Here is a 24833-nt window from a genome sequence, read left to right as displayed (position 1 = left end):
TTTTCCTGGTCCAGGTTTCAACCCAGAATTTCATAATGCATTTAATTGCCATGTCTGCTTAGTTTCTTCTGATTTGTGACAGCATCTCAGCCTTTTTTTTTTTCATAAATGACACTTTTGAAGAGTACTACTGGCCAATTATTTTGTGAATGTCTTTCAATTTGAGTTTTTCTCATTATTCAAGCAATACTTTTTTTTTTGTCAAAAATATCACAGAAGTGATTGTTGTGCCCTTCCTAGTGCGTTATATCAAGAGGCACATGATATCCATGTGTCATTAATGGAGATGTTAATTGATTACTTGGTTAAGGTGGTGTCTTCCAGGTTTATCCAATGAAAAGTTGTGATTTTTCTTTCATGTTTAATCACAGGAGGCAAACATCCTCATCATATGCATACCAATTTTAGCATTCATGATTCTTGACTGGGGCATTTAGTGTGTGGTGTTTGCCAAAAGGTGATTTTTCTGTTTCCATCATTTTGATGTCAGATTTCAATCTGAATATTTAAATGCACCATAACTTTTAAAAGGAAGTATTAAAAAAATTTTGGGGGGAGGAATTAGGTTTTATTTATTTATTTATCGGAGGTACTAGGGATTGAACCAGGACCTCGTGCATGCTAAGCATGCACTCTATCACTGAGCTACCCTACCCCACCCCCACAAAAGGAAGATTTTGACTCACAGTTTTCTATTTCACGTTAGGGGAAAAAAAGGCATTTGGAGGCGGTGTGATATGCAGAGGAATTAGTGGCTAAAATAGAATTTATGAAAACATTACAGAAAAAATTCCAAATGAATAATTCATTATACTTAGTTCTTGTAAGAACATGGAATCTAAAATCCCAATTTACATTAACTTACAAGCTCATTAATTAAACTGGATTTTATTACTACCATGTTTGTACCCATTCTTATAAATAGGTAAATTTTAAATGGTATTTAAAAATAGAACAAAGATAAAAAGTCTTTAATATTATTTCAAATGTACTGCTATTTTTAGCTGGCATTTGCAAAACTAATCCTTTAAATCAACAATACATCTGACTCTCATCCAGTGATATTTCACTTTAGCCTCAGTGTTTGCTGAAAGGATTTACTGGAAGTCGGAATGAATATCCTTTGAATGCACTGCAAAGAAAGTAGAATACTTGTGGGTAAAACTTAGAGATCTTTTTATCTGAGGGATATCTGATGCATTCTGATAAATCTCATTTGAAGATTAAGTTACCCTGTGCAGCATTTCCCCTAACCTTTATCATTGTAGATGGAAAACTGGTCTAAGAGTGGGTCTTAGCCTTGATAGCATTTTTCTTGCCTTCAGTATGAAGGAAAATAGGAAAGTGAGTTTAGATTAAAAAAAAAATCACTACACTTTTGACTGTCTGATATCTATGAACCCTTTCCCCAGAAAAATGGACAAACCCACATGTTCCTTTAGAGCAAAAGCAATCCTGTGTCAACTGGGAGAGAGAAGGGAGGAAGTAATGAGATAAGCGGGTTGCCAGACTGTCAGAGGTTTCCCAGTTTCCCCTCCTGCCATATGGCACAGCTCTCCTCTCCTGGCAGCTCTGGTGTGCCATCTAAGTCTGCACAGCCCATCTGGCTCCTTGTCATTTCCCTCCAAACCCCTCCCTCAACCCCCAATATCATTCTCTCCTCCTTCACTGAGCCCCCAGTCTGCTCAGCTTTCTTGCTGGCTCTTCGCTCCTTATCAGGTCCACCCTGTCATTGGCTGTTTCACCAACTTTTTCACCTTTATCACTAGCCATTTTTTGGGAAGGTAGCTCAGAAGCTCAAGTGAGAGAACGTGACCACTTCCAAATGGCTAGAGCAAAAAAGAATGTATTGAATAAACATGTCAATGCTTCCCCTTCTCATCAGCACTGAAAACTTGCTACGTTTCTCTGTCTGTTTGAAAATGGAAGAAGAGCTGATGAACATGTTGGGGGAACACGCCTAAAATCTATAGCTTACGTAATCGGTGAGCATCGTCAAAGGAGAGAAGGCCAGAGAGTTACTGCACTGATCCCAGAAAGGCAGGAAGTTGAGTTGGAGAAAGGGAAGTGGGGGCCGAGGAAAAGGGAGTTATTATGAAACATTTTTGTTTCTAAAATGGAAAGAACGTGAATTCCCAGAACCCGCTTCTTCGCCCGCCAACCCCGTCGCCTCCTGCCGCTGTCAAGCCTTCGGCGCCCAGCCCAGCTCAGGCCCGCCACAGCTCGCGGCAAAGCTTGGCGCTGCAGCGCGCGCCTCCGCCCGCAGAGCAGGAGGCTGCGGGGCAGGACCGCCAGTGGGGAGCGAGAGGGGACCGCCTGGCGCCCTGGGGGAATCCCTCCCGGGCTCTGACGTCAACGCAGCGCCGGCCAATGAGAAGCCGGAGAGGGGGATTCCCGCTCTGGCTGCCGCCCTGCTGGCTTTTTAAACAGTACCCTGGGGAACGCTCTCTAGGAGCCTTGGGACGAGTCGGGGGAAATGAAGGTTAGAGGTGAAATATGATCGTCCTGGGAGACGGGACTCCAGAGGTTTGACGATTAAGCGTCAAGACTGGCTTAGACTTGGAGGAAAAACCAAAAGCCGTCGAGGAGAAGCTACACTCCAGGTAGGGCAAAAACCTCCCAGAGATGGAGTGGAAACTGGAGCGCACCGCCCGGAGGAGGGTCCGGACCGAAGAAGAGATGCTGTGGGTGAGTAACGCCCTTTTGTTTCCTCGACTCAACTCCCTAAAGGGGCTTCTTGTAGAAGGCACCTTTTGTAATACATGTTTAGGACCAAAAGGTAATCCAAAACTCTCAATCCTGATCTTAATTATCCTGTTGTGTAATTTAGTTATATTCTGGAGGTGCCTGGTTGCTTTTTAAAAAGTGAATGTAGTTTGACAAGCTGAGGATCTAGAAACATTCCGAACCTAACAATGATTTTCCTAAACAGTTTCTCTCTCAATATATTGTCCATATTTTCAAAGGAGAATGTCATGCGGGTGCTCGCCAAAGACGTGAAGCAGAAGAGAAGCCAAGGTTCTCCCAAGGTGAGTGTCCAGTGCTCTCTCTAGTTCTCTCTCTCAAATATGACATTGAACAAACTAATTCTTGCTACACAAGATATTTGCTGGAAGTATGAATTGGTCTGAAAATATGAAAAATTTAAAAATCTCATATTATCACTAACTATAGAGTCTAATTATATATTAAAACATGTTTGTAACAAACTGAAGATTCCAGACTGACAAATAATGGTAATGGTTTGTATATGAGTGGTACTTTCTAGTTTTTGCCTGAACAACAAAGGATGAATCAGATAGGATGTGTCAGATAGGCAGTGCATCGCTAGCTGGCTGTTACAATTTCATTTTAACAGTTGCTAGTTGCACTCCTCTCTGTTGCGTTCATTAACTTGCCCCCAAGGAAATGGAAATGGTGCCATCTTGTGGTCAAGAAGAGAAGTCACGTAATCTACAGCCCTTAGGTTAGTAATTTAAAAGTTGATCCAATGTAGTATTTTTTCTCCTTGAAACCTAAAGGCCTTTAGCTTCTCTTCTAATCAGTGTGAAAATAAAACAAATCCAAAGATTTTTATCTTACTTTTTACACATACATATCTCTCATATGCTTTGGATTCCTCATTATCATGATTCACCTTGCTTCTCTCTAGGCTAAATAGTTCACATTCCTTTAGTTTTTACCCATAGATTCTAGTTTCAAACCCATCACCAGTTTTACAGGTTTTTCTAGATCTCCTTTAAATTTTTCTTTAAGTGGTGACACGACAAATTGAACACATAACTTTCAGAATGCACTTTCAGAATTCAAGGACTAATATCTTTTATAGCAGGAGAAAACAAATGTCATTTAAGTCCTTAATTGCCCTAAATGCTTTAGTATTTGTTTTCCCCAAACATAGCTGAAGATTTGTCTTATGCCCAGCTGATGTATTATCATGACTCCTAGATATTTTACTACCTAATACAAACAACTGGTCTTTTGGTCTGTAAACAGAAGTAATTGGAAAAGCTATAGTTAAGTATAGCTTTGTTAATTCATTTGTATTGCAATAACATATTTTCATATCCAAGTCTTTAATTTGGAAAACCTAAGCGTAAGTATTTTGAAATTTTTTCTTTCTCAGTTTTTGACTAGATTAAAGAAAATACTGGTTTTATTTCTTATAATATTTTTGGAGGAATAGGTTTTATCTATAAGTTTTCTTTAATGTGACTGTTAAGATGAAAGTTCTGCCACTGTATTTCATGCTATAAATTTAGCCTTAGTGACTTCATGGGCCATGAAAAGCAGCAGTGACCTGAATCAGGTAGGCAGTGTATTGTTAGCTGGCTGCTTTGGATCAATTCAGCAGCCACAACTACCCTGCCACTTGCTTCTGGATAAATTCTTCTTGTTAACGAAGTGCATTGGTTATCTGTGTGTGATGGGTTGGCAGTGTATTGTTAGCTGGTTGAATACGTGAATGGCATCAGCTAACATGCAACTGCTATCTTATTGCATATACAATGAACATCAGAGTGTAATTAAATCTGTAAGTAATATGTGTGTGTGGGTGTGCTTTTTGCCATGAACCAGGACATGCTTTATCGTAATCCTTATTATTGCTATTCAGTTATAATACAATGGACAGCTTTATAATGGTGAAGAAACTACTCCAACTAATTATTTAAAACATTTTTGGTAATATTCTAGAGTCTCTAATACTTGTGGAAAGTATTAAAGTATTTGTGAAATTAGACACTTATTTTAAATATAAAGCTTAGAATATAAGGACAGTTTGGAATGGAAAGCCTAATATATTTCCCCAGATTTTCAACTAAGTCTTTAGTATTCTTTTTGGGTGCTCAGTTTCTTAATATGACATGAGAGTAGGTCTCAAGTACCATATGTGTGTACAGTTGAAGGGAGAATTGAGGTAACTTTCCAGATGAGTCAGTCAATTAAAATATTTTCACTTGACTATCAAGAAAATTGGGGATTTTGGAGGGCTGTGGGACTGGGATTGAATTATTTGGAAAATTTGCCTCAATTCTTCACTTCATTTTCTGTAAAATCACAGACCCATACAGTATTTGGAAAACAGCATGAGATTTAGCTCATGAATTGGAAAGAACTGGCTATATAATATAATTTAAAATATTTTTCTTGTTCCCTTGAAGGCCATTTTGACCCATGGAGCAGTGTCAGGTTGTCCTGGGGCACAGACATACAGTGTAGTTGTATAGACATTTGTAGCAAGTTCATGGAACTGACTTTGGTGGGCTGGTCAATTATTTACACCCCAAGTGAGATGAGAAATATATCACATTCTATACTGCATTGGATTGTAAGTTGTTGGTAAAATAATTTTAATTCTTACCTTATTTAAACATTTCTAGAACCATAGGTTAAATAAGTACCTGTAATTTGATTCTTATGCATTTTGCTGCTTTCAAATCTCATCCTCTTTTTATTGTTGTCTAATATTCCATTTCCAGCATCTTTGTGTTTAAGTAGCCCTTCCATGTAAATATTCTTTTCATCTTGTTTTTTTTTAAAGGTTAAATTTCAACCTGTTATTTTCTATAGAAAGTGACTGACCTGTTGATAAAAATAAAACCTACTAGATTTAGAAGTCTTGTCCCATGTGTTTTAATTTTTTAAACTAAAGAGTGAGACATAAAACACCAACATTTATATTCAATAGACAGAATACATGTTTCAGTTGCTATTATTGAGATGATGAGAAAGGAAAGGATGGAATGCAGTAAAGATGAATAAGGAGACCAGTGGGTAAGGAGGTGAATGCATGTATAAATTAAAAAAGAAAACATTTCCATAGGAGGAGAGGGAGAGAGAGGGGTCCACACTCGGAATGTCAAAGGAAGAGGAGAGGGAAGGGGGTCGAGAAAAGAGGACAGAGGCCATGCTGGTTGGACGTATTTTCTCTCAGGTGTTTTCTCTCGGGGCAGCCACTGTGTTTTCTCACTCGTGCTGGGTATGTAGCTTCCCACCATACCTTCTGGAAGGCATCCTAATTCCTCACTGCTTTTTACTCGCATCCATCCCTCCGCCACACTCCCCCTGCCCCGCTATGAGAATGCTTCCCTCTGCCAGATGTTGCCTCAACTGTTCAGCGGGAAGAGGGAGAGAAGGGTGGGCAGAAGGGTGATGTGTCAGTTTCCAGGTGTGACAGTTAGGATTTTATTCCCTGTGGAAGATGAAGTCAAGTTGAGGGATCAACACACACAGAACATCTCCATATTAGCTCCATCCAAACATGACATTTTTCTTTCAAAGGAGCACAGTATCTGGACTGAACATAATTTTGTACAGGGGTCACTCAAGACTTTTCGCTTGCAACAGGCAGTCTTGAAACACAGGTATTATGTTTAAAGAAAATAAATATAGAGAAATAGTATTTGTTTTTCCTTCTTGGACTTTGTCTACATTTCTTTTTCTTCTTTTTTACTGGAGTGTTTTCCTACTTGAGATTACCTGCAGGCAATTCAGTTAGGTTGTTAGGGTCTAGTGTGATTATATAGTTATAATGTTAGCAGCTTTTCATAATTCAGTAACTGCATATACTTCCACATTTATGTATAACCTGTCAAAATAGTATATAATAAAAATAAAGAGTATATATGTTTTTGCTTTAGATTTTTCTCTTTGGAGAGTCTTATGATGCCCTGATCTAGTCTGATTTTAAAAACTTTGTTGTGCTGGAGCCAGCTCGTCCTGGTTTGTGGGAACCGATTGTTAAATTTTCAAATTTTGCAAGCCAGCTATTAAACTATTAGTACATTAAAATTGGCCATGTGGGAGCATTCACACCATGGAAATTGCAAAAGCTGCAAATTGGGACTTCTCCTCCAGAGAGCTGGTTGTTAAACATTTACCAGCCACCACTGTGTATATGTTATATATACTATAATTAGTAAGAATTTTATATGTACATATGTAAATATAATGTACATTATAAGAATTATATGTACCTATACATACTATAGGTACATTATAATTAGCATTTTCAAAAAATGAAGCATAATGTTTAGGGAATATTTCAGGCAAATTCATATTTATTCCAGTCTCCAACACTCTCTGTTGTTACATCTGCCATGAAGTGTTGATCAGGAGTTAGTATGAAGTCCTCGTCTCACTTCCCAAATAAAATAAACCGAAACAAACTTGAAGTCAATGAATTATTAACCATAATTAAAAGCATTTGATTTTGTCCCTTTTGTCAAGAGGACAAGCGCTGAGTACTCTTTCGTGTGGTGCCTGCATTTTTCTGTTACACTTCTCAGTCCAGGCAGCCCATAACAGTCTATGTCCCAGACTTTCTGATGCTTGAGATAGAGAAGATATTATGCTCAATTCAAGAAAGAGGCAGCTTTTCCTCTGTGTGTCTGCCTGGCGGTATTCGCATGAGACATCTGAGTCACAGGCAGCAGCACGTCGGCAGATGGCTCTACTCCCTTTGACCGCACGTGGCCTGGTGGTTACAGAACCCTGGATGGACATTTATACGGCACATTTTCCAATCCCCACCAGCCTTCCTTGCGTATTCAGGGGGGCAAGAGGAGAGAATCAAGCACTAACTAGATGAGAGATTATAGGTTGAATAAGGCAACCAAGGTTGGAGATATGTAAGTGAAAAAGCCACTTTATGTGGCTTTGGAGAGACCTAGTGATTTGTGGCAGGATGGACCTGGGAAGTGCGTTCACCAGGACAGTCCTGGTCGTTCCCCAGTGCAGCTCCATTACCATCTGCCTGGCAGTGGGGCGTCTATGTAGCCTCTGCAGTGCTGGCAGGTACACTTCTGTTCATGCTCTGGTGTGAGCACATAAACACCCGGCAGCCCCACAGTAGTGCTATGAACTCAGGGAAGTCGTAAGTGGGGGTATATGGTGAGAGTGTTCTGCAAGCAACACTTGGAGGGACTGCCCTAAACAAAATTTTGCTTAGAGGCCCAGAATTCAAATTGCTTACAGGCTTTTGGGGGCAATTTTGCAAAGGACAGATAGAATGGTTAGGTCGCTTCCATTTCTTTTCTTTCTAGAATTCTTTTTTTAAAAAAATAAGCTTTGTTCAGAGTTCTTTTTTCAGGGAGAGGTTATTTTGGTTTATATATTTAATAGAGGTACTGGGGATTGAACCCAGGACTTCGTGCATGCTAAGCAGATGCTCTACTTCTGAGCTATACCCTCTCTCATTCCATTTCAACAACAATCCAGGTTAGTACCGATTTCTGATCAATTGAAAAACCTTGGCAAGTTGAAAGTGGCTTTTTGTTCAGTTTGACCCTCCTCCCCAGTTTACAGGTGAGGAAACTGAAAAGTAGTCAAGTGCCTGGCTCAAGGCCAGGCTGCTGGTGAGAGGCAGAAGCAGGCTCGCTCACACACTGACTGGCCATCCTTGAGGTGCCCCTGCGGAGCCTCTTGACCTGAGGGGAGGGACACCTCCACCACCACCAGATATCTTACTAACTACATTCAGAGCTGGGTGGTTGGACATATACTTTGAAGCAGAAGGTATTCCAAGAAGTATTTTTGGTGTCTCTAAGAACTTTAAACACTTCTGCAGAATTATATACTGACGCGGCATTACTGACTTCACCATAAAAAAGAATCTTCACGTTCACTTTATCAGGTCGGAACTGGAGAACCAGTTCACAGTAACTTAGACTGGGTCTTCCTTCTTAGCCAAATTGTACATGACTTTTTTCACCCCAATATTCCTGTTTAATTCTTTTATGAAATGAATATATATTTCATGAGGCAATAATTAACCTTTACAACTTGGCATGTTGCTTTGTTAGGCAGTAATTTGAAGGCTGACAAAACAAAAAGGTCAGGACTTTGGGGGAAAAGGCTATGTTGTGACTCTATCAGAAGGCTTAGTGATTGCTGATGTTTTTCTAGGAATCATGCAATTGCAGTCACTCCTTTTTTTACATTAAGAGTTTTGACTGTTTGGAGTTGATTCCTATTATTTCAGCCATGAGAATGATGCAGCATTGAATTCTTTCCACATGGCTAATCTAGTCTGACTGGATGGGCAACTGCAATTAACTCATAAGGAATCAAGCTGTATGATTATATACTCCTGGCCTTTTTCTTACACTTGGGGTTTTTACTCAGAAATACAGACTGACTCAACTGTTACTATTCTAATTATGGAATTTGAGTTGCTTCTGGAAAAAAATAAACGTTGAAGATGATGAAAACTTTTTCAAATGTTATGATAATGTCACTTATAAATGACTATTTGGCTGATTGTAGTAAAACATACCATGAACCTGTACTTAAAAACAAAATCCTACATATGGATCAGATAAAAATACATAAGGATTAGAATCTATGTACATACATTTCACATTTTGCAAACTTTATTTTGTCTTTTATTACATAAAAATAGTCATTTACAGTTAGTTACTCCAGAAATTTCACACAGTGTCCTAAATTCAGAGTTGTTAGTATGTTGCCATTTCTATCCAGTACAGTCCTAGAAAATGTCAAGTCAAATAATAGGCTATTGAAGCACACTGATGACTGTATTCTGAATTATTTCATGTGGTCAGGTGAAGTATTTAATATATTTCATTTAGATTCTTTGGCTGCTCTTTATTTTTGCTTTGGATAACATCGCTATTGTGGGGACATTCATTACCACTTAGTGGTAAGATAACTTAGAGGGAAAATCTTCCTTCAGTACCACATTTACTTGTCAGAGTATTTAAAATGGGACCAAGCCCTCATGGAGACATTTCTGTAGTCTGACTATTGCCTTAGAATGGTTCGATGGCGTTTTCATAGATCCTCTTTCTTTTTTATGATCATTTGTCTAATCAGAGCTGCTATCTCAGGCCTGATGACTTCAATGGGTTCCTCTGGCCTCCAGGACTTCACAACTTGACCCTCGGGGTTGACCAGATACTTCCAAAAATTCCACTTTGGTTCCTTCTTCGAAGAATCTAAAATATCAGAATATATTTTCATGAGTAAAATTTTATTCTTTGTAAAGACTTTCATTTCCATCACTATCTGCATAGATGACTTTAGAGTCAAGTTCTAGGATTGTCATCATGTTAAAAACAAAACAAAAATTAAAACACCCAAACAAGGCAACTCAAAGTTTGTGCAACCAGATTTCTATGTACTTGCTGACTTTACTGATGATTCTACTGACTTGGAATCATGAAATGAAATAAAATGGTTTATTTTAGATTTGTTGATCTCAATCCCAAAAAGCTACCCTGTCACTAGCTCAAAACTTTCAATTTCTGAACATTTTTTAGGATAAAATGATGTTCTAAAGATCTGTGGTGATGGGAATGTACGGATTACTTTTCATAGTAAATATATCTATGTTTCTGATATTGTTACATGTTACGTAGCTGAAAACAGGAATTCTAAATATTATTTTGAGAAATTAGACATCCTTTTGATACATCTTAATTTATAAAAGAAAGTTTTTTCTATTTATATCATATAGGATTTATGTGCATTATTATTGACTAACATGAGGAAAAATATAAATAATTATAACTAAAAATTACCAAGTGCCTATTATGTGACTACTAATATGTATGCTCGGTGCTTTAAATGAATCCTCTCATTTAATCTTCACAGCAACCCTGTGACGTGGGTATTATTGTTAATAGGTTTATTTATTTATTTATTTTTAATGGAGGTACTGGGGGTTGAACCCAGAACCTCGTGCATGCTAAGCACACGCTCTATCACTGAGCAATACCCTCCCCTTTCACCCCATCCCCCACCGTGAGGTGGGTATTATTATCCCCATTTTGCAGACGAGAAAAATGGAGGCCTAGACTCATGGTCACATGGCTAGTGCGTGGTAGAACCCAGATTGAGATCTAGGCCTTCTTACTGCAGAGCTCCTGCTCTTAAAACAGGGAACATGGCAAAGCAAGCAGATTTTAGGGGAAGATGACAAATTCCATTTTGTACACGAAGGGATTCAGGTGTATGTGGGATACCCAATCAGAGGAGGTTTTGGAGTTTAGGAGAGAGAGCTCACCCAGGGAAAGGGAAGAGTTAGAAGAGCCCAAGAGGATGTGGCAGAATCCTGAGGATCAGTAGAGGGTGGGTGGAAAAGAGGAAGCTGCAAAGGAGAAAGAGAAGGGTCCAGAGTGGGAGTGATAGGTACCGGGACCTGCCAGGCTCAGAGAGTCGTGGAGTTAGAGGCCAAATATGGTGATCTAAGAAAGAAACAGACAGGGAGGTGGAGGAAAGATGTGTTAACTATTCTTTTAAAAACAGTAGTGATGAAGTAGGTAGAAGGAACACATTGCCTAGAGTTTTTAAAGGTGGGAATACTTTGTTTTATGCTGGGAAAGAACCAATGTAGGAGTATAGGTTAAAAATACTAAATTAAAAGTAGCCTAATATTTACTTACATGTGCTTTACTTTGCAAACCGTGCCAAGTATTTAAATTTGTTATTGCAGTTTTAGAAAGTATTGCTGATCAGCTCAAACATCAATGACTCGGTATGAACATTGTATTATTAATTAAAGCCTTCTTAAAATCATTTTGAAAAATTACCATTTTCTATAATGGAAATTGTGTTTTTAAAGATAATGCCCATCAGGGCAAGCCTCTTTCTAGCCAGTGTAACATCTTTGGGTGAATTAGAAAAAGATACCCTTCTAGATGGGTACAGTGTCTCAGCATATAACCTTGCACTCGCCTGGGTTTCAGCCCCTACTTGCCTTTCCACTCAGGTGCCTTGTTTAGTAAACAACCTGCTCACTGGGTACAGAGCAGTCCTGTTTGTGACCACATGATCAGTTACTGCCCATTTTGGCCAATTTTAAAAGATCTAAGGTTCACTTGGCAGTCATCTCACAGTCTGTCTCTGGAGCTTTATCTAACTTCTGTGAAACCTTATATCACTGTTACCTTTTTGATTACAGAGTAGTGGACTTTCAGAAGGTTTTCTAGTGACAAAGGGGAAGAACCTAGAAGCTATTGCGCCCAAGTATTTGGCTGCTATAATTGAGAAATGAATGCAAGGGCACGTGCTCTGGCTTTTCTCTCCTCAGTGAACCCTGGAAGTAAAAGGAATGAAGACCTCACTCTAGCTGCTATTCATAATGTTAGGCGTTATATTGACTTTCCCTAGAAATTAAATATATTGTTTTTGGAAGATTCTGATTTAATACTTAAATGAAATATAGAACATCATTAGCTGGTTTGTTGGATTGAAAGCTTGATTGCCTGGCTGAGGTCATGGTTTTATCAAAACTCAAATTACCTCCAATGAGAACAGGACTGAAGATATCATTTGCCTAAGTTAGATGAGAGAACATTAGTTGAATGTCCTTTAGAATAGTGCCTGGCACAGTGTAAGCTGAATGCCTGTAAGTACTTTACTTTTATTATTAACACAATTAACCCTCCAAACAATCTTAAGGGGAAGGTACTATTGATAATGTCATTTTACAAATGAGGAAACAGGCACAGAGAAGTTAAGTTATGTGCCCGAAGCCACACAGCAAAAGCAATAGAGCAGGGGTTTCAACCCGGTACACTGGCGCCAAAGCTTTGATCTTAGTCAGTATACTGACTTTATGCCAGAAAAGCTTTAAATATAGATTTCTGTAACTAGCTTAATTACTGAGATGACCTAACACTATCCTCCTCCAAAACAATCAAGATATATTGTTTTGAATTTTACCAAAAACCACCTGGCACACTGAGATGTTATTCACCCTTGAGGATAATATCTCAGATAAGTAGGGCAACATAAAATTAACCACAAAGATAAGTTTAACTAATAATCCTTATCAATATTCATGAGGGATGTACAGCTTTAATAAAGAAGAAAGACATTGGCCCACAAACTAGTTAAATGAGAGGAGGATTGAAATATTTTGAGAAATTGCCATGACTACACTGAAAGTACATTCTTCAGGAAAATGATCATAAGGAATAAAATACATTGGAGTAGATTTATTTTGCCATCCAAGAGGCTGAAACATTGATTTCAGGGAAGTATAACTTCTAGAAAGTTACAAAGGATGAGAATATAACTCTTTGATAGTTTTATAAAACTGTGCCACTAAAACATTTCAAATGAAATAGGAAAGTATGGTCCTGGTACATTGGTTTTAAAAGTAAAAAGCAATTAAAAACATTACATTAGCAAGGCAAGGTGGATATTTACCAACAAGAAATCTGAATGCAGGTTCTGCTTCCGATCCTAGAATCTTAATCTTGTGGAAGATGGGGAATGTTACTCCGTAGTTATTTCTTGCAAAAGTTACTACTTCCTTGCTTGGGCGGGGCTCCGAGTCTCCAAACTGATTGCAAGGAAAAGCCAAGACGCTGAAGTGGAATGGTCCAAACTCTTTGTGTAGTTCCTGCAGTGCTAAGTAATTTCTGTCTGTGAGTTGGCAGTCACTAGCCACGTTTACAACTAGTGCAACCTCCCGGAAAAAGAAAAAAATTCAACCGGAAAGTGAAGCAAATAAAAGATTAAAAAAAATTCTGCAAGAAGTTAAAATCCTAAACCATGTTGGGGGAATACAATCTTTGATAGAGGGTTATTTCATATTTTTAGACATAACCAATTCTATTGAAAATCATAACCCAGATGCATAAGTTAAAAGTCTGAAAAATCACTACTATTGAAAAAGCCCCAGGTACTCACAAAAGTATATTTTTAAATAAAAAGATAAAATATGATTACTGATAGAGCGCTTTTTAATGTTATTAGATTATGGAATTAATATTTTCATTAATGTCTCCATACTCATATTACTATTATGATTTCCTAAACAACTTAATGTATTATTAATTCAGCACTTAAAACATTTTAAAGCAAACAGTTAAGATAATGAGAGTTTATCAATTAGAAGTATATACACTATGAGAACTCTGATGGCTAAAGTGATACACTAATAACATCACTTTGAGAATGAAATTATCACATGACCATTTAACAGCGAAAAATTGACTATTAAGAGAATAAACAGAGAATATGGACAAACAACAGAAATTAAAGTCAGAAGATGCAACTTACTTTGCCTCTAAACTTTTCCAGAGAAACCGTTCTTCCTTTTGCATCTTTCACTTCGAAGGTATAAAAGCTGTTGATTTTAGGTTTTAGGAATTTTAGTTGTAGAAGAAATAGCATTACTGTACATAGAACCATAGACAGCAAAACTGCAAATACCTTTGCTTTGGGCCCTGAACATCTCAAAGGGTAGGCTGTGAGAGGCTCCATTTTGGAGATTTCTAGAGGGACGTCTCAGCAGGCTGGAATTCAAGGAGGAGCTGAAACCTGAAACCGGCTCAGCTTAACGGAAAGACAGGAAGGACAGACTAGCTCCTTTCCCTGCTGAGGAATGGAAGGACCCTTCTCAGATCGAGAATGGAGTGAAACTCCTAAATTAAGTAAAAGGCTGTAAAGAATATCAATGTATTTATAGGATGTCGTTGCAGTTTTTGCTAGAAAAATCAGGACATTTTTGGTGGCTCTTTAGTATCGTCGTAACAAAGAAAATATTTCACCAGTAGATGGTGCCCTTGTAACTTGAAAGCTGTGAAGTGCTCCCAGCAATTGGCCAGAGATAGAGAGTTGGGTGTATAATTCAGGAATACTTCAGTATCGATTAAATTGATCTATTAATATGATATATGACCTATAGGAATTTAATGTTATATGTATGGATTAAGCATGCTCTATGAGTTCACGGAATTTATAGTGGAAAGGGCAGTGAAATACCTGAAAAATTTACTTGCTCTGACCTCATTTAGCTAAGGCAGTGCCAGGTGAATATAGTAAAAATAAATTGATTAAAAACTGATGGCTTTAAAAAACCCTCTATCATAAAGCAAACTATAGTCTACTAATTTTTCAAATTTTTGATTATGATGCACAGTAAGAAATGCACTTTACAGTATAACTGAGAAGTTTGATGAAACAAGGCTTCCCCTTTGAACTGTGATGCACCCTGGGCTATTGCATTTTTAAAACAGCTTGGTTCTGACCCATGAAAATGATTTCAAGTTTCACCAATGGTCTGCAAACTATAGAAGGAAAAATACTGAGCTCTATAATAAAACAGGAATTTAACAATTAAGTAAGATAATTCCTTTCAAAAGGCAAAAAGACACCCCCCCCCCACCAAGCCCACATCTCCTTTGGTGTATCACCTAGTTGCTTCATTTTTTAATCTTTATTTTTCCTGTGGCTCTTGCCTTCTACAGGAGGTCCAATATTGTAGAAAATTTTAGGGGTCAGTATGGAGAAGAAATTGAGAGCTATGTATCCTGAAATCCACGTTTCCTTTAGCCACCTTGGAAAATGCCCTGTTTAAGGCACATAGCAAGTTTTGTATGAAGGTGCTTTGTTCCACTAGGGCCTGACTGTTGGTGTTGTGAGTTTCCAGAAAGTGATGGGAAATGCACAGAATGATCTGAGATGCCTGCGAGAGTCCCTCCCCATCACTTTTAGATCTTTGGAGCTTAAGGGGATGTGCTAAGGAGGCTGCCAGCTCTGCTCTGGCCCCAGCTTCTGGGCTGTGTGTGTTTAGAGGTAGCTGAGCAACGCCCACAGCTTTGGCACATAAACCTGTCAAAGACCATAAACCACTTCACTCCCATTCTGGGGCCTGACACAAGAAAGGATACAAAAGAAAACTATTTTCTTGTAAATGTAATTTCTAGTAACTAAAAATGTGCACAAAATGTATTATATTACTTCTCAACTGTGGTGACTTTGCTTTGGTGTTCTGTTGCTGAGTTATCGATAAAGTCAAAGTCCTTGTGTTTATAACACTGCTATGTAATTTAAATTCTCTGGCCTTGCTCCTCCAAGTCAGGACCTTGTCTGCAGCACTGCTGTCACCTGGGTGCTTGTTGGAAACAGCATCTCAGGCCCCACCCCAGCCTTTCTGAATCAGAATCTGCATTTTTACGAGATCCTCTTGACTCAAGTGAACATTTAGGTTTGAGGAACTTTAGACTTCAATCTTTTTCTGGCTTGCAGAGCAATAAGCTTCTTTGGTTTCCCTTTGTCTTCCCTAGTAGATGTGCTTCGTATCTCTGTATCTATACTAGGTACTTTAACTCCTCAGGCTGTCCAAGTAAATGGCTTTAAAAGTTAATACATACAACCTGCTGTAATTTGAACCCTGTAAACCCATCCCATTATAACTGTGCTTTGAAGGAAGGGATGGAGGGGCACCTCTGGGAGGGACGTTGACTGACCATCCCCCAGGCAGGGCCCGACAGGGTGATATTATTTTGATAAAATCATTATAATAGTTTGTAGTCCATTGTTTTCTATGTAAAGAATCTCCCATTGAGTTATCCAGAGCTGAATGGACTTGAGAAGGCCAATATTAATTCTGTATGAACTTGCAAGAAATTGCTGTATGAGCCAGCATGCCAGCTTTTACAAGCAGAAATAAAACAATTGTGCAGACCTGATGATTCATGGTAGTTTGCCCAGAAAATTCACTCTACATGAAAATGACTTTGAAAGCTTAGGTAAGTCTCTTGTCAAAGATGAAATCAGAGCCAATTTGTTAATTTATGATTCTTAAGGCTTAGAAGCATGATATATATATATATATATATGAATATCCATAGGCCCATTAACCAAACATGCAAGGCAACAGTTTGGGGAACTCCCACCCTAGACAGTGGTGAACACAGATAGATTTTGGACCTTAGAAATCTCTTCTCTTGGTAGAGTCTTTCTCTGTATATATTTTGATATCATCATCTCTCAGCTTTCTGGGGATCTGTCATCATTGCTTACACATTCTGTTTATACTAGAGACCATCCTCAGATTATAAGTAAATCCACATTGCAAATTTCTCTGCATAGGAGATCATATGCTAAAAAACCCACCAGCACTCTTTCAGAAGATACAGGAAGGCTTCCTAAAGGAGGGGAAGAGACTGATGAGGTTGAAATTTAAGGTTAAGGGAAGCTACTGGGCCAAGAATGGGATCAAGCAGTTTGACTCAGATAATCAACCAACTCAGGCACTGTGGAAGATATAATAAAGTATAATTGATGGAGACAGCCTCACACTAGCTTGCAATCAATTTTGGAGACAAAGCACACATGGAACAATCAGAAACAATTATAAGTCAGCAAATAACCAAGTGCTAAAGAAATGACTTACGTTTGTAAGAGCTTTCTACTCTACATGGGCCCCATAAATAAATAAATAAATGAACAAATGACATGCTTGTAGGAAGCTATTTTTGCATATTTAATATACAAATAAATATGCATATACTTATATTAAAGGGGATCATGTGTTGTATAAATCTTTTTACAGACATTATGCAAAAATTCTTTGAAATAGGAAGAAGTTAATAATTCACCCAAGATCGCAGAACTAGTAAGTAAGTGGGACAGCCAAGACTAGAGTTTAGGACTTTCAGCTTCCTAACCAAAATTATTTTAATGATGTTAAACCATTTCTCTGTAATAGAAAAAATATGTTTACTTAGGAAACGTGATAGGTGAGATTGCTGCAGTACTCTGGTGAAGGGGTTCTATTCACTAGGAGGCATTTAGTTTTATAAGAAATCACTGTAAAGGTCTGAAGAAGAGAGGGAGTGGAGAACAAGCACCAAAAACTTGGCCACGTGTGCTGATGTTATCTGGAAGAGGTCAGAGTCCAGAGCAACACGTGAAGCTGAGAGATGATAGTGGCTTAATGAAGGCAGCCTTGGTCAGGGAGATAGAAGGGAAGGGATAAATACTAAGGACACTCTGGAGCCCCCAGTGGCAGGCACTGGCAGTGCAGAATAAAGGATATCTGATCATGACAATTTTTGCTTGGGTAGTATGGCTCACTACCACCAGGAGGCATTGGAGGTTCAAAGATGAGAAGATAAAAAACATTTTGGTCTTCATGAGTAATTTGAGATAATGCTGAGACCCTGAATTCAAAATGTCTTGAGGACAGATTGCTGCTGCTTTGGGCTGGTGGTGCTGGGCCTGGTGGGAGGGGCAGACATTCAGAGGCTAGTAGGGAGATTGGGGGGATATGCCTGAGAGCTAACGTGCCATCTTTGTTACTTTTGTTACCTGTCATGAGGTTCTGGAAAGACCCTGCCATCACCAGCATGTCTTTCCTTGGAATGTCCAGGTTTTTCCAGCCCACTGAATATTTATGTGTCAGATTATTTATCACTAGATGTATATTTGTTTTTATTTTCCCAGTTGTTTCATTGTCACTTCCTGACTTTATTTTTAACCTCTCTAGGTTCCTTTCTATTTATTTTTCTGGCCCTGGTGCCCTGAATTCCTCCCAATTTAGTGTCAATATGATGTGAACTCTAAAGGTAAACAAGCCACACTGATATGGTTAAGTATCAGGTCATTCATCCCTTTTCCCTTCTTTGTCTTATTTTCCTTATCTTCCTCTTCCTCTCTATTAATAAATACTTGAGTCATTTAAAACTATGCGACAGGCATTTCCTCAGCAGGAGATAGATCCTGAACAAAAGTTTAAAAACACTGAAGATGAAATAGCACAATCCTCCCCCACTCCCCCTGCCCCCGGCCCCCGCAGCGTTTCATTTGCATACCACCTCTGTGATTTTTGCCCTGTCTGCATACCGTTTGTTAGTTACTTAACTTTGTTCAAATTGAGTCATTCATTTTACTCAAATTAATTTTTATAAGGGAAAACTTTCCATCAACATTGAGAAATTTAAAACATTAATTAGAATACATAACTATTAAAAAATGTTCGTCAGTACTGTTACAAACCCTATATCGTTAGTGGAGGGGCTGACTGAGAACTATATATTCAAAATGCACTTCTTTGAAGTTTTTTTGTGTTGAATACAGATTTGCCTCCTTCCACTCATTGGTCCTTGTTTTGTCATAGGGAGCAATACAAAGTAAGTTTTGCTTTTCTTTTTTTTTGCAAATTGCTTCCCTTTAAAGGAGACAATTCCTTTGGGATCTTCTTTCCTCTAGATTAGATTCCCCAGATGCCCTCCCTCCATTCATGTGTTGCTCTGTTGCTGTGTCTTCCCTAACCTCCTATCATTGCAGTCTCTTTCCTCCAAATAAACTCAATTTTTGAATCCTGGCTTGTTCATCTCCTTCTAAAAGAACGGTTCTGAGACTGGCCACAGTTCTCCAGATGAGTTCTCACCAGTGCAGAGATAATGGGGTTTTGCTTGTTTTTGTTTGAACACAGTTTTTCCCTTAATGGGACCTAAAGTTGTTCTGCTTAGAAAAAAGTAATAGTGTTATACTGCTGACTCGTATTCTGGCGGTGAGTGTCTAATACGGCCTGTCATTTTCACTTCTTACCAGTTTTCGCCCATGTTAGGCCTGTGCAATGGAAAAACATCTAAATGGCAAGATTTTTTTCTTATTGAATTTAATTTTGCTGATTTTGGTCTTCGTCCCAGACTTTATTCTGAATTCTGCTCTATCCTTTAATATTTTAACTTTCTTCTCAATTTAGGGAAAACAATTTTGATAAATAAATCTCCATCAAGCCACTGATAAATCAAACAGCGTAAGCCAGGGACAAAAGCCCTTCAGTATGTCACCGGGGATTCATTCAGGCTAATGTGGATCCAGAAAGACTTGTGCCATCCCAGCCACTGGCGGCGAACTACTTATTTCCAAATACTTGTTCCTCCTGTTGGAAAACCATGAAAAAATGTGTCTATCTAAATTTGTGGGGAGCACTTTTCTCATTTGTCATGTGTTTTCATAGATCACTAATCAGTATCGTTCTGGAAGTGTCATCATTGTGCTGAGGTGTCATTGATCTGGCCCTACGGACTTGAACTTATTTAAAATGCCCAGATGAATACTTATTGCTTAATTTATCTTGCTTTCCAGTTTCTGCAGAAATGTTTATTATACCCTGTCCAATTTGAAAATCATTCTCCTTAATAAAAAGAAAGAAGGAAAATATCTTAGTTCTTTGCCTCTTAAATTCTTTCTTAAATCCCTTGTGCCTTTTTAGGGCTAATTGCCTCCAGGGGAAGAGATTCATTCATTTACTCATTATGGAGCTCCCAGATGCCAATAATGTCCTAGACTCTGAGGACAGTAAGAGAAAAGACAAAGTCCCTGATCTTAAGGAATTGATAATAGAGTAGGAGGACATAAAAATAATCAGAAAAGTGGAATATGAGCCGTCTTAGTCTGTGTGGGCTGCTATAAAAGATACCACAGACTGGGTAGCTTATAAACAGCAGAAATTTATTTCTCACACGTCTGGAGGCTGGAAGTCTGAGGTCAGGGTCCCAGCATGGACGGGGGAGGGCTGTCTTCTGTGTGGCAGACTGCTCGTTGTGCCCTCACATGGTGGATGTGGCTAGAGAGCTCTGTGGGGCCTCTTTAATAAGGACACTAATCCCATTTGTTAAGGCTCTGCCCTCATGATCTCATCACTTCTGAAGGGCCCCATCTACTAACATCATCATCTTTAGGGGTTAGGATTCCAATATTATGTTTTCGGAGTCGGGGACACAAACGTTGAGACTACAGCATGAGCAGAGGTGCTAACAAAACAGGGCCTGAATCACTTTGTGAGTTCAAACCTTGGGTTGCCCTGGTTGGCTGTGAGGTTGTGCCCTGCATCTTCCAGAGGCTGCCCTTCATAATGACAGTGATGTGTACTGCTGTATGCAGTGGCCTGGATCCCGGATCCACTGCTTATCAGTGCTGTATCTTTGCTCAAGTTATCCTTGTTCAAGCCTATTAACCTTTACTTTCCAACTCTAGAGAATAGGGTAAAGAATTATATCTATCTCATAGGGCTGCGATGAAGTTTAAATAAAAAAACCCTCTAAAACATTTATAATACATTTATCTCAGTGCTTGGCACATACTGAGTGCTTGGTAAATGTTGTTATTATTAATAAAATGTGACCGGGCTCTACTGGAAGCACACACAGCGAGCCATGGAAGCACAAGGAGTCCTCAGGAGTTTCCAAAGACTGATGTAACACATCACCACAAATGTGGTGACTTAAACCAGCACACATTTATTCTCTTAGTTATGGAGCCTAGAAGTCCAAAATTAGTTTCCCTGGTAGAAGCCAGGGAGTTAGCAGGGCCTTCTTTCCTCCAGAGGCTTTACAGGAGAAGCCGTTCCTTGCCTCTGCCAATTTCTGATGAAGCCAGCATTTCTTGGTTGTGCTTCACTCCAGTCTCTGCCTCTGTGGTCACACTGCCTTCTCCTCCTCCATGTGTAGTCAGATGTCCCTCTGCCTCCCTCTTGAAGGACATATGATTTCATTTAGTGGCCATCCAGATAATCCGAGATGATCTCCGCATCTCAAGATCCTTAACTTAATCACATCTGCAGAACCCCTTTGCCATATAAGATAACATTCATAGGTCCCAGGGATTCAGATCTGGATATCTTAGGGGACCACTATTGAATTAGTCAGGATTCTCTGGGGAAACAGATCCAACAGGATATATATGAGATTATGGAGGTTAAATCCCACAACCTGCCATCCTCAAGCTGGAGAACCAGGAAAGCTGGTACAACTCAGTCGGCTGGTCTGAGTCAAGGAGTCCAAATGTCTGAGAACCAGGAGCTCTGACGTCTGAAGGCAGGAAAAGATAGATGTCCCAGTTCAAGAAGAGAGAATTTGCCCTTCCTTTGCCTTCTTGTTCCATTTGTGTCCCCAGTGGATTGGATGGTGCTCACCTTTGTTGGTGAGGGTGGATCTCTTTACTCAGTCTACTGAGTCAAAAGCTAATCTCTTCCAGGAACACCCTCACAGAGACATCCAGAAACAATGTTTTACCAGCTCTCTGGGCATCCCTTAGCCCAGTCAAGCTGACACATAAAATTAGCCATCACAGTCATGTACCCTGCCCAACCTGGTTTAGAATGGGAAGAAATGTCAGAGCCACCTTCCTGAAGGAGCTGATTGGTGGCTGATCCCAGCCACGAGGGTGGGCTGGAAGCTACCCCAGCAGAGATTTGTGCAAAAGCATCCCAGATGGGGAAAGAGCGTGGAGAGAGGGACAGTGGACGAGCCAGAGAGACATGGCTCGTTGTCAGTGTCACTGTGAAATTTCTTGATCATTTTTCTTAGCTGACATATCAAATTCTTTATTTATCCTCATTGAAACTCAGGATTATTTTGTTTTAAAATGTGTATTTAAATTTGGGACTGCAAGAAGACCTTTGATCAAGAGTATCATGTTTGTTGCAAATTAAATATATCTTCAGATACGGTGTCTCCCTGACATCTTGCTGCCTGGAAGGGTGAGGTCTGCTTGGCTCGTGTTTGCAGAGGTTGTAGACGTAGCCCCACAGCCTGAATGGGGCCCACAGACAGGGTTTGCTTCATCCCACAGTGTTTTAAAATGTTTGAATCCCTTGAAAACTTTAAAAGGTAGGGAAATTGATATGAAAAGTCCAAATTTCTAACTTCTATTAAAACATAGTACCCCTCTGACCCTCTTTCTTGCCGAGGCTGAAACACAGGCCTTCCAGGTGGAGAGAGAGTCACGCCACTCAGTCTCCCTCTAACTGGGGCCGGCTAGCTCCAGCCATTGTGTTGGCCCTGGGATTTCCCCGGAGGAGAGAAACACAAAAGTGGAAAGATGAAAGTCCAAGTGGGCAGTGTTTCTCCCTCCAGACCGGCTTCTGCCAGCTCCTCCCTTGCTGCTCCCTCCAATCTGGGCTTGTGAGTGTGAGGTGCCTGGTGCACATCTCCAGCCCTCAGCCTCTCCCGCTCTCAGCTTTCCTGCTCCTACCCCAAACCCAAGAACAGGGGTAGAGCAATTGAAAGGCAAAAAACCTGACCCGAAACGACACTGAGGCCTCAGGCTCCTGGCTTCTCTTTTTCTGGGGAAGGTGTCCTTTTTGGTGCAGTTTCTGGAGGAAAACAGAGAAAAGCAGTGAGGAGAAAGAGAGAGCGCCTCTCACCAGCCAGAGTGACTGCAGGTGGCCGGGCGATCACCTTCACACCCACTTACTATAAAAACCAAACAAAACCAGTACTCACTGCCTTAATGTTCTAGCCTATCTCCTTCCTGTCTTTTATTTATAGATTGGAGATGGGACCATATTGACATACTCTTATAGGTTCCTTTTTTCACTTGGTAATATAGTAGAAGCATTTGCATGTTTTATTGACTATTGCCCTATTTTTTAAAAAAGTTTTTTTTACTGAAGTGAGATCATAAAAATTAAAAACATAAAATTAAACATTTTAAAGTAAAAAATTCAGCAGTATTTAGTACATTCACAGTGTTGTGCAACTACCACCTCTATCTAGTTCCAAAATATTTTCACCATCCCAAAAGAAAACTCGGTACCCATTAAGCAGTTTCTCCACATTTTCTCCTTCCCCCAACCCCTGGAAACTACCAGTTTGTGTTCTGTCTCCGTGGATTTACCTATTCTGATTATTTTATATACGTGGAATCATACAATATGTGACTTTCTGTGTCTAGCTTCTTTCACTTGTCATAATATTTTCAAGTTGTATCCATGTTGTAGCATTTAATCTTCATTCCTTTTTATAGTTAATATTCATATATACATTGCTGTATATGAATATATATATTCCATTCCATACATACATCCCCCTCAATTTATTTATCTATTTCTACTTTCTGGCTATTATGAATAATGCCAGTATGAGCATCTGTGTACCTATATTTGTTTGAGTTTGAGTATCCATTTTCATTTCTCTTGGGTATATACCTAGGAGTTGAAATGCTATTCATATGTAATTCTAGGTTTAACCTTTTGAGGAACTGCCAAACTTTTTCCCACAGCAGCTGCACCATTTTGGATTCCCCTAAGCAATGTATAAAAGTTCTGATTTCTCCGTATCCTCACCAATACTTGTTATCGATTGACAATTGATTATAGCCATCCTAGTGGGTGTGGGGTGGTGCTTCGCTGTGGTTTTGATTTGCATTTCCTTACTGTCTGTCATTATTTCTAATGGCTGCAGAGTATTCTCTTTGCTGGATATCACATAGTTTACCCAGTTACTTCTCCATCGGTAAACACTGAGTCCCCCTCATCTTTTTGTCCTTGAAAGCACATAGACTGTAGTACACACCAGCGTGTTCTCAGCTGAAGGTGTGGACTGTGGAGTCAGACTGATGAGGTTAGGGTATGGCATCTCCACTTACTGTGTGGTCTTGGGCAATTCACATAACTTCTAAACCTCAGTTTCTTCATTAGCGAAATGGGAATAAATAAAAGACCTGTTTTACCAAGTGTTGGGTCAGCTGAGGTTAGGCACATATTTGAAGGCTTTGGACACACATCACCAAATTGTCCTTTCCAGTTACTAATTGCTCCACCAGCACTGTATGCTTATTTCTAGAACCTTCAACACTGGGAATTGTCATTTAAAAAAATCATTGCTAACGCCTCATTATTGTTTTAAAATTTGCATTTTTTTGATTACTAGTGAGCTTGAATATTTTGAGGACATTTATATATCTCTTTTGTGAATTGCTTTTTTATGTCCCTTGCTCATTTTTTTCTTAGGATGGTGAACTTGTCTAAGTTTCTGTAAAAGCCATTTATATAAGGATATTAACCTAACATGCTTGTCATTTTGTTAAAAAATAATTCACTTCTAGTTTGTCATTTGCATTTTAATTTCACATAGATACATGGCATGACTCATCACTAAAGGATCTGTAAATACCAAACTCCTGATGTTTCTGAGAGGGGATGGACAGATGTTGAGCAAGTTAGGCCTCAGTTTTCCTATCTGTGAAATGAGATTGGACTAGAAAATTGCTGTTTATTTCCAGATTTGAAATTTTATGATTTTATATAAACATCTTGTATGTTCAGTATTATAGTA

The 24833-nt window shown here is 39.1% G+C and overlaps 2 protein-coding genes across 6 annotated transcripts in view; one reads left to right on the top strand and one right to left on the bottom strand.

Annotated features, from left to right (window-relative positions):
• Window positions 1-2452: 2452 nt before the first annotated feature.
• Window positions 2453-24833, top strand: part of CDC20B (cell division cycle 20B) — a 52489-nt gene continuing 30108 nt past the window's right edge. The window contains exons 1-2 of the mRNA XM_010977770.3: window positions 2453-2688; window positions 2967-3029. Of these exons, the coding sequence (XP_010976072.1) occupies window positions 2626-2688; window positions 2967-3029 (126 nt within the window). The 5' untranslated portion in view covers window positions 2453-2625. The remainder of the gene's footprint in view (window positions 2689-2966; window positions 3030-24833) is intronic.
• Window positions 9357-14480, bottom strand: GPX8 (glutathione peroxidase 8 (putative)). Of its 5 annotated transcripts, none has more exons than XM_064484605.1 (3): window positions 14038-14443; window positions 13180-13315; window positions 9357-9959 (listed from the first exon to the last, which is right to left on the bottom strand). In XM_064484605.1, the coding sequence occupies exons 1-3, from the start codon at window positions 14239-14241 to the stop codon at window positions 9796-9798; spliced, it is 504 nt and encodes a 167-aa protein (XP_064340675.1). In that variant the 5' UTR covers window positions 14242-14443; the 3' UTR covers window positions 9357-9795. The 5 variants fall into 5 exon arrangements, with proteins under 5 accessions (XP_064340675.1, XP_031300979.1, XP_010976070.1 ...); XM_031445119.2 differs by having other exon boundaries at window positions 14191-14360; XM_010977768.3 differs by having other exon boundaries at window positions 13180-13441; window positions 14038-14358.

The sequence above is a fragment of the Camelus dromedarius genome, chromosome 3 (assembly GCF_036321535.1).
Source record: "Camelus dromedarius isolate mCamDro1 chromosome 3, mCamDro1.pat, whole genome shotgun sequence".
NCBI classification, from domain to species: Eukaryota; Metazoa; Chordata; class Mammalia; order Artiodactyla; family Camelidae; genus Camelus; species Camelus dromedarius.
Note: the sequence above shows the minus strand (reverse complement) of the source record. Positions and strands in the feature narration are given on the sequence as shown.

Coding starts and splice junctions, on each gene's coding strand:
- GPX8 (XM_010977768.3), bottom strand. CDS start 14,241: ATGGAGCCTCTCACAGCCTACCCTTTGAGATGTTCAGGGCCCAAAGCA. Junction 13,442..14,037: donor TGGAAAAGTTTAGAGGCAAA/GTAAGTTGCATC, acceptor TTTTTCCGGGAG/GTTGCACTAGTTGTAAACGT. Junction 9,960..13,179: donor TGCATTCAGATTTCTTGTTG/GTAAATATCCAC, acceptor CTGATATTTTAG/ATTCTTCGAAGAAGGAACCA.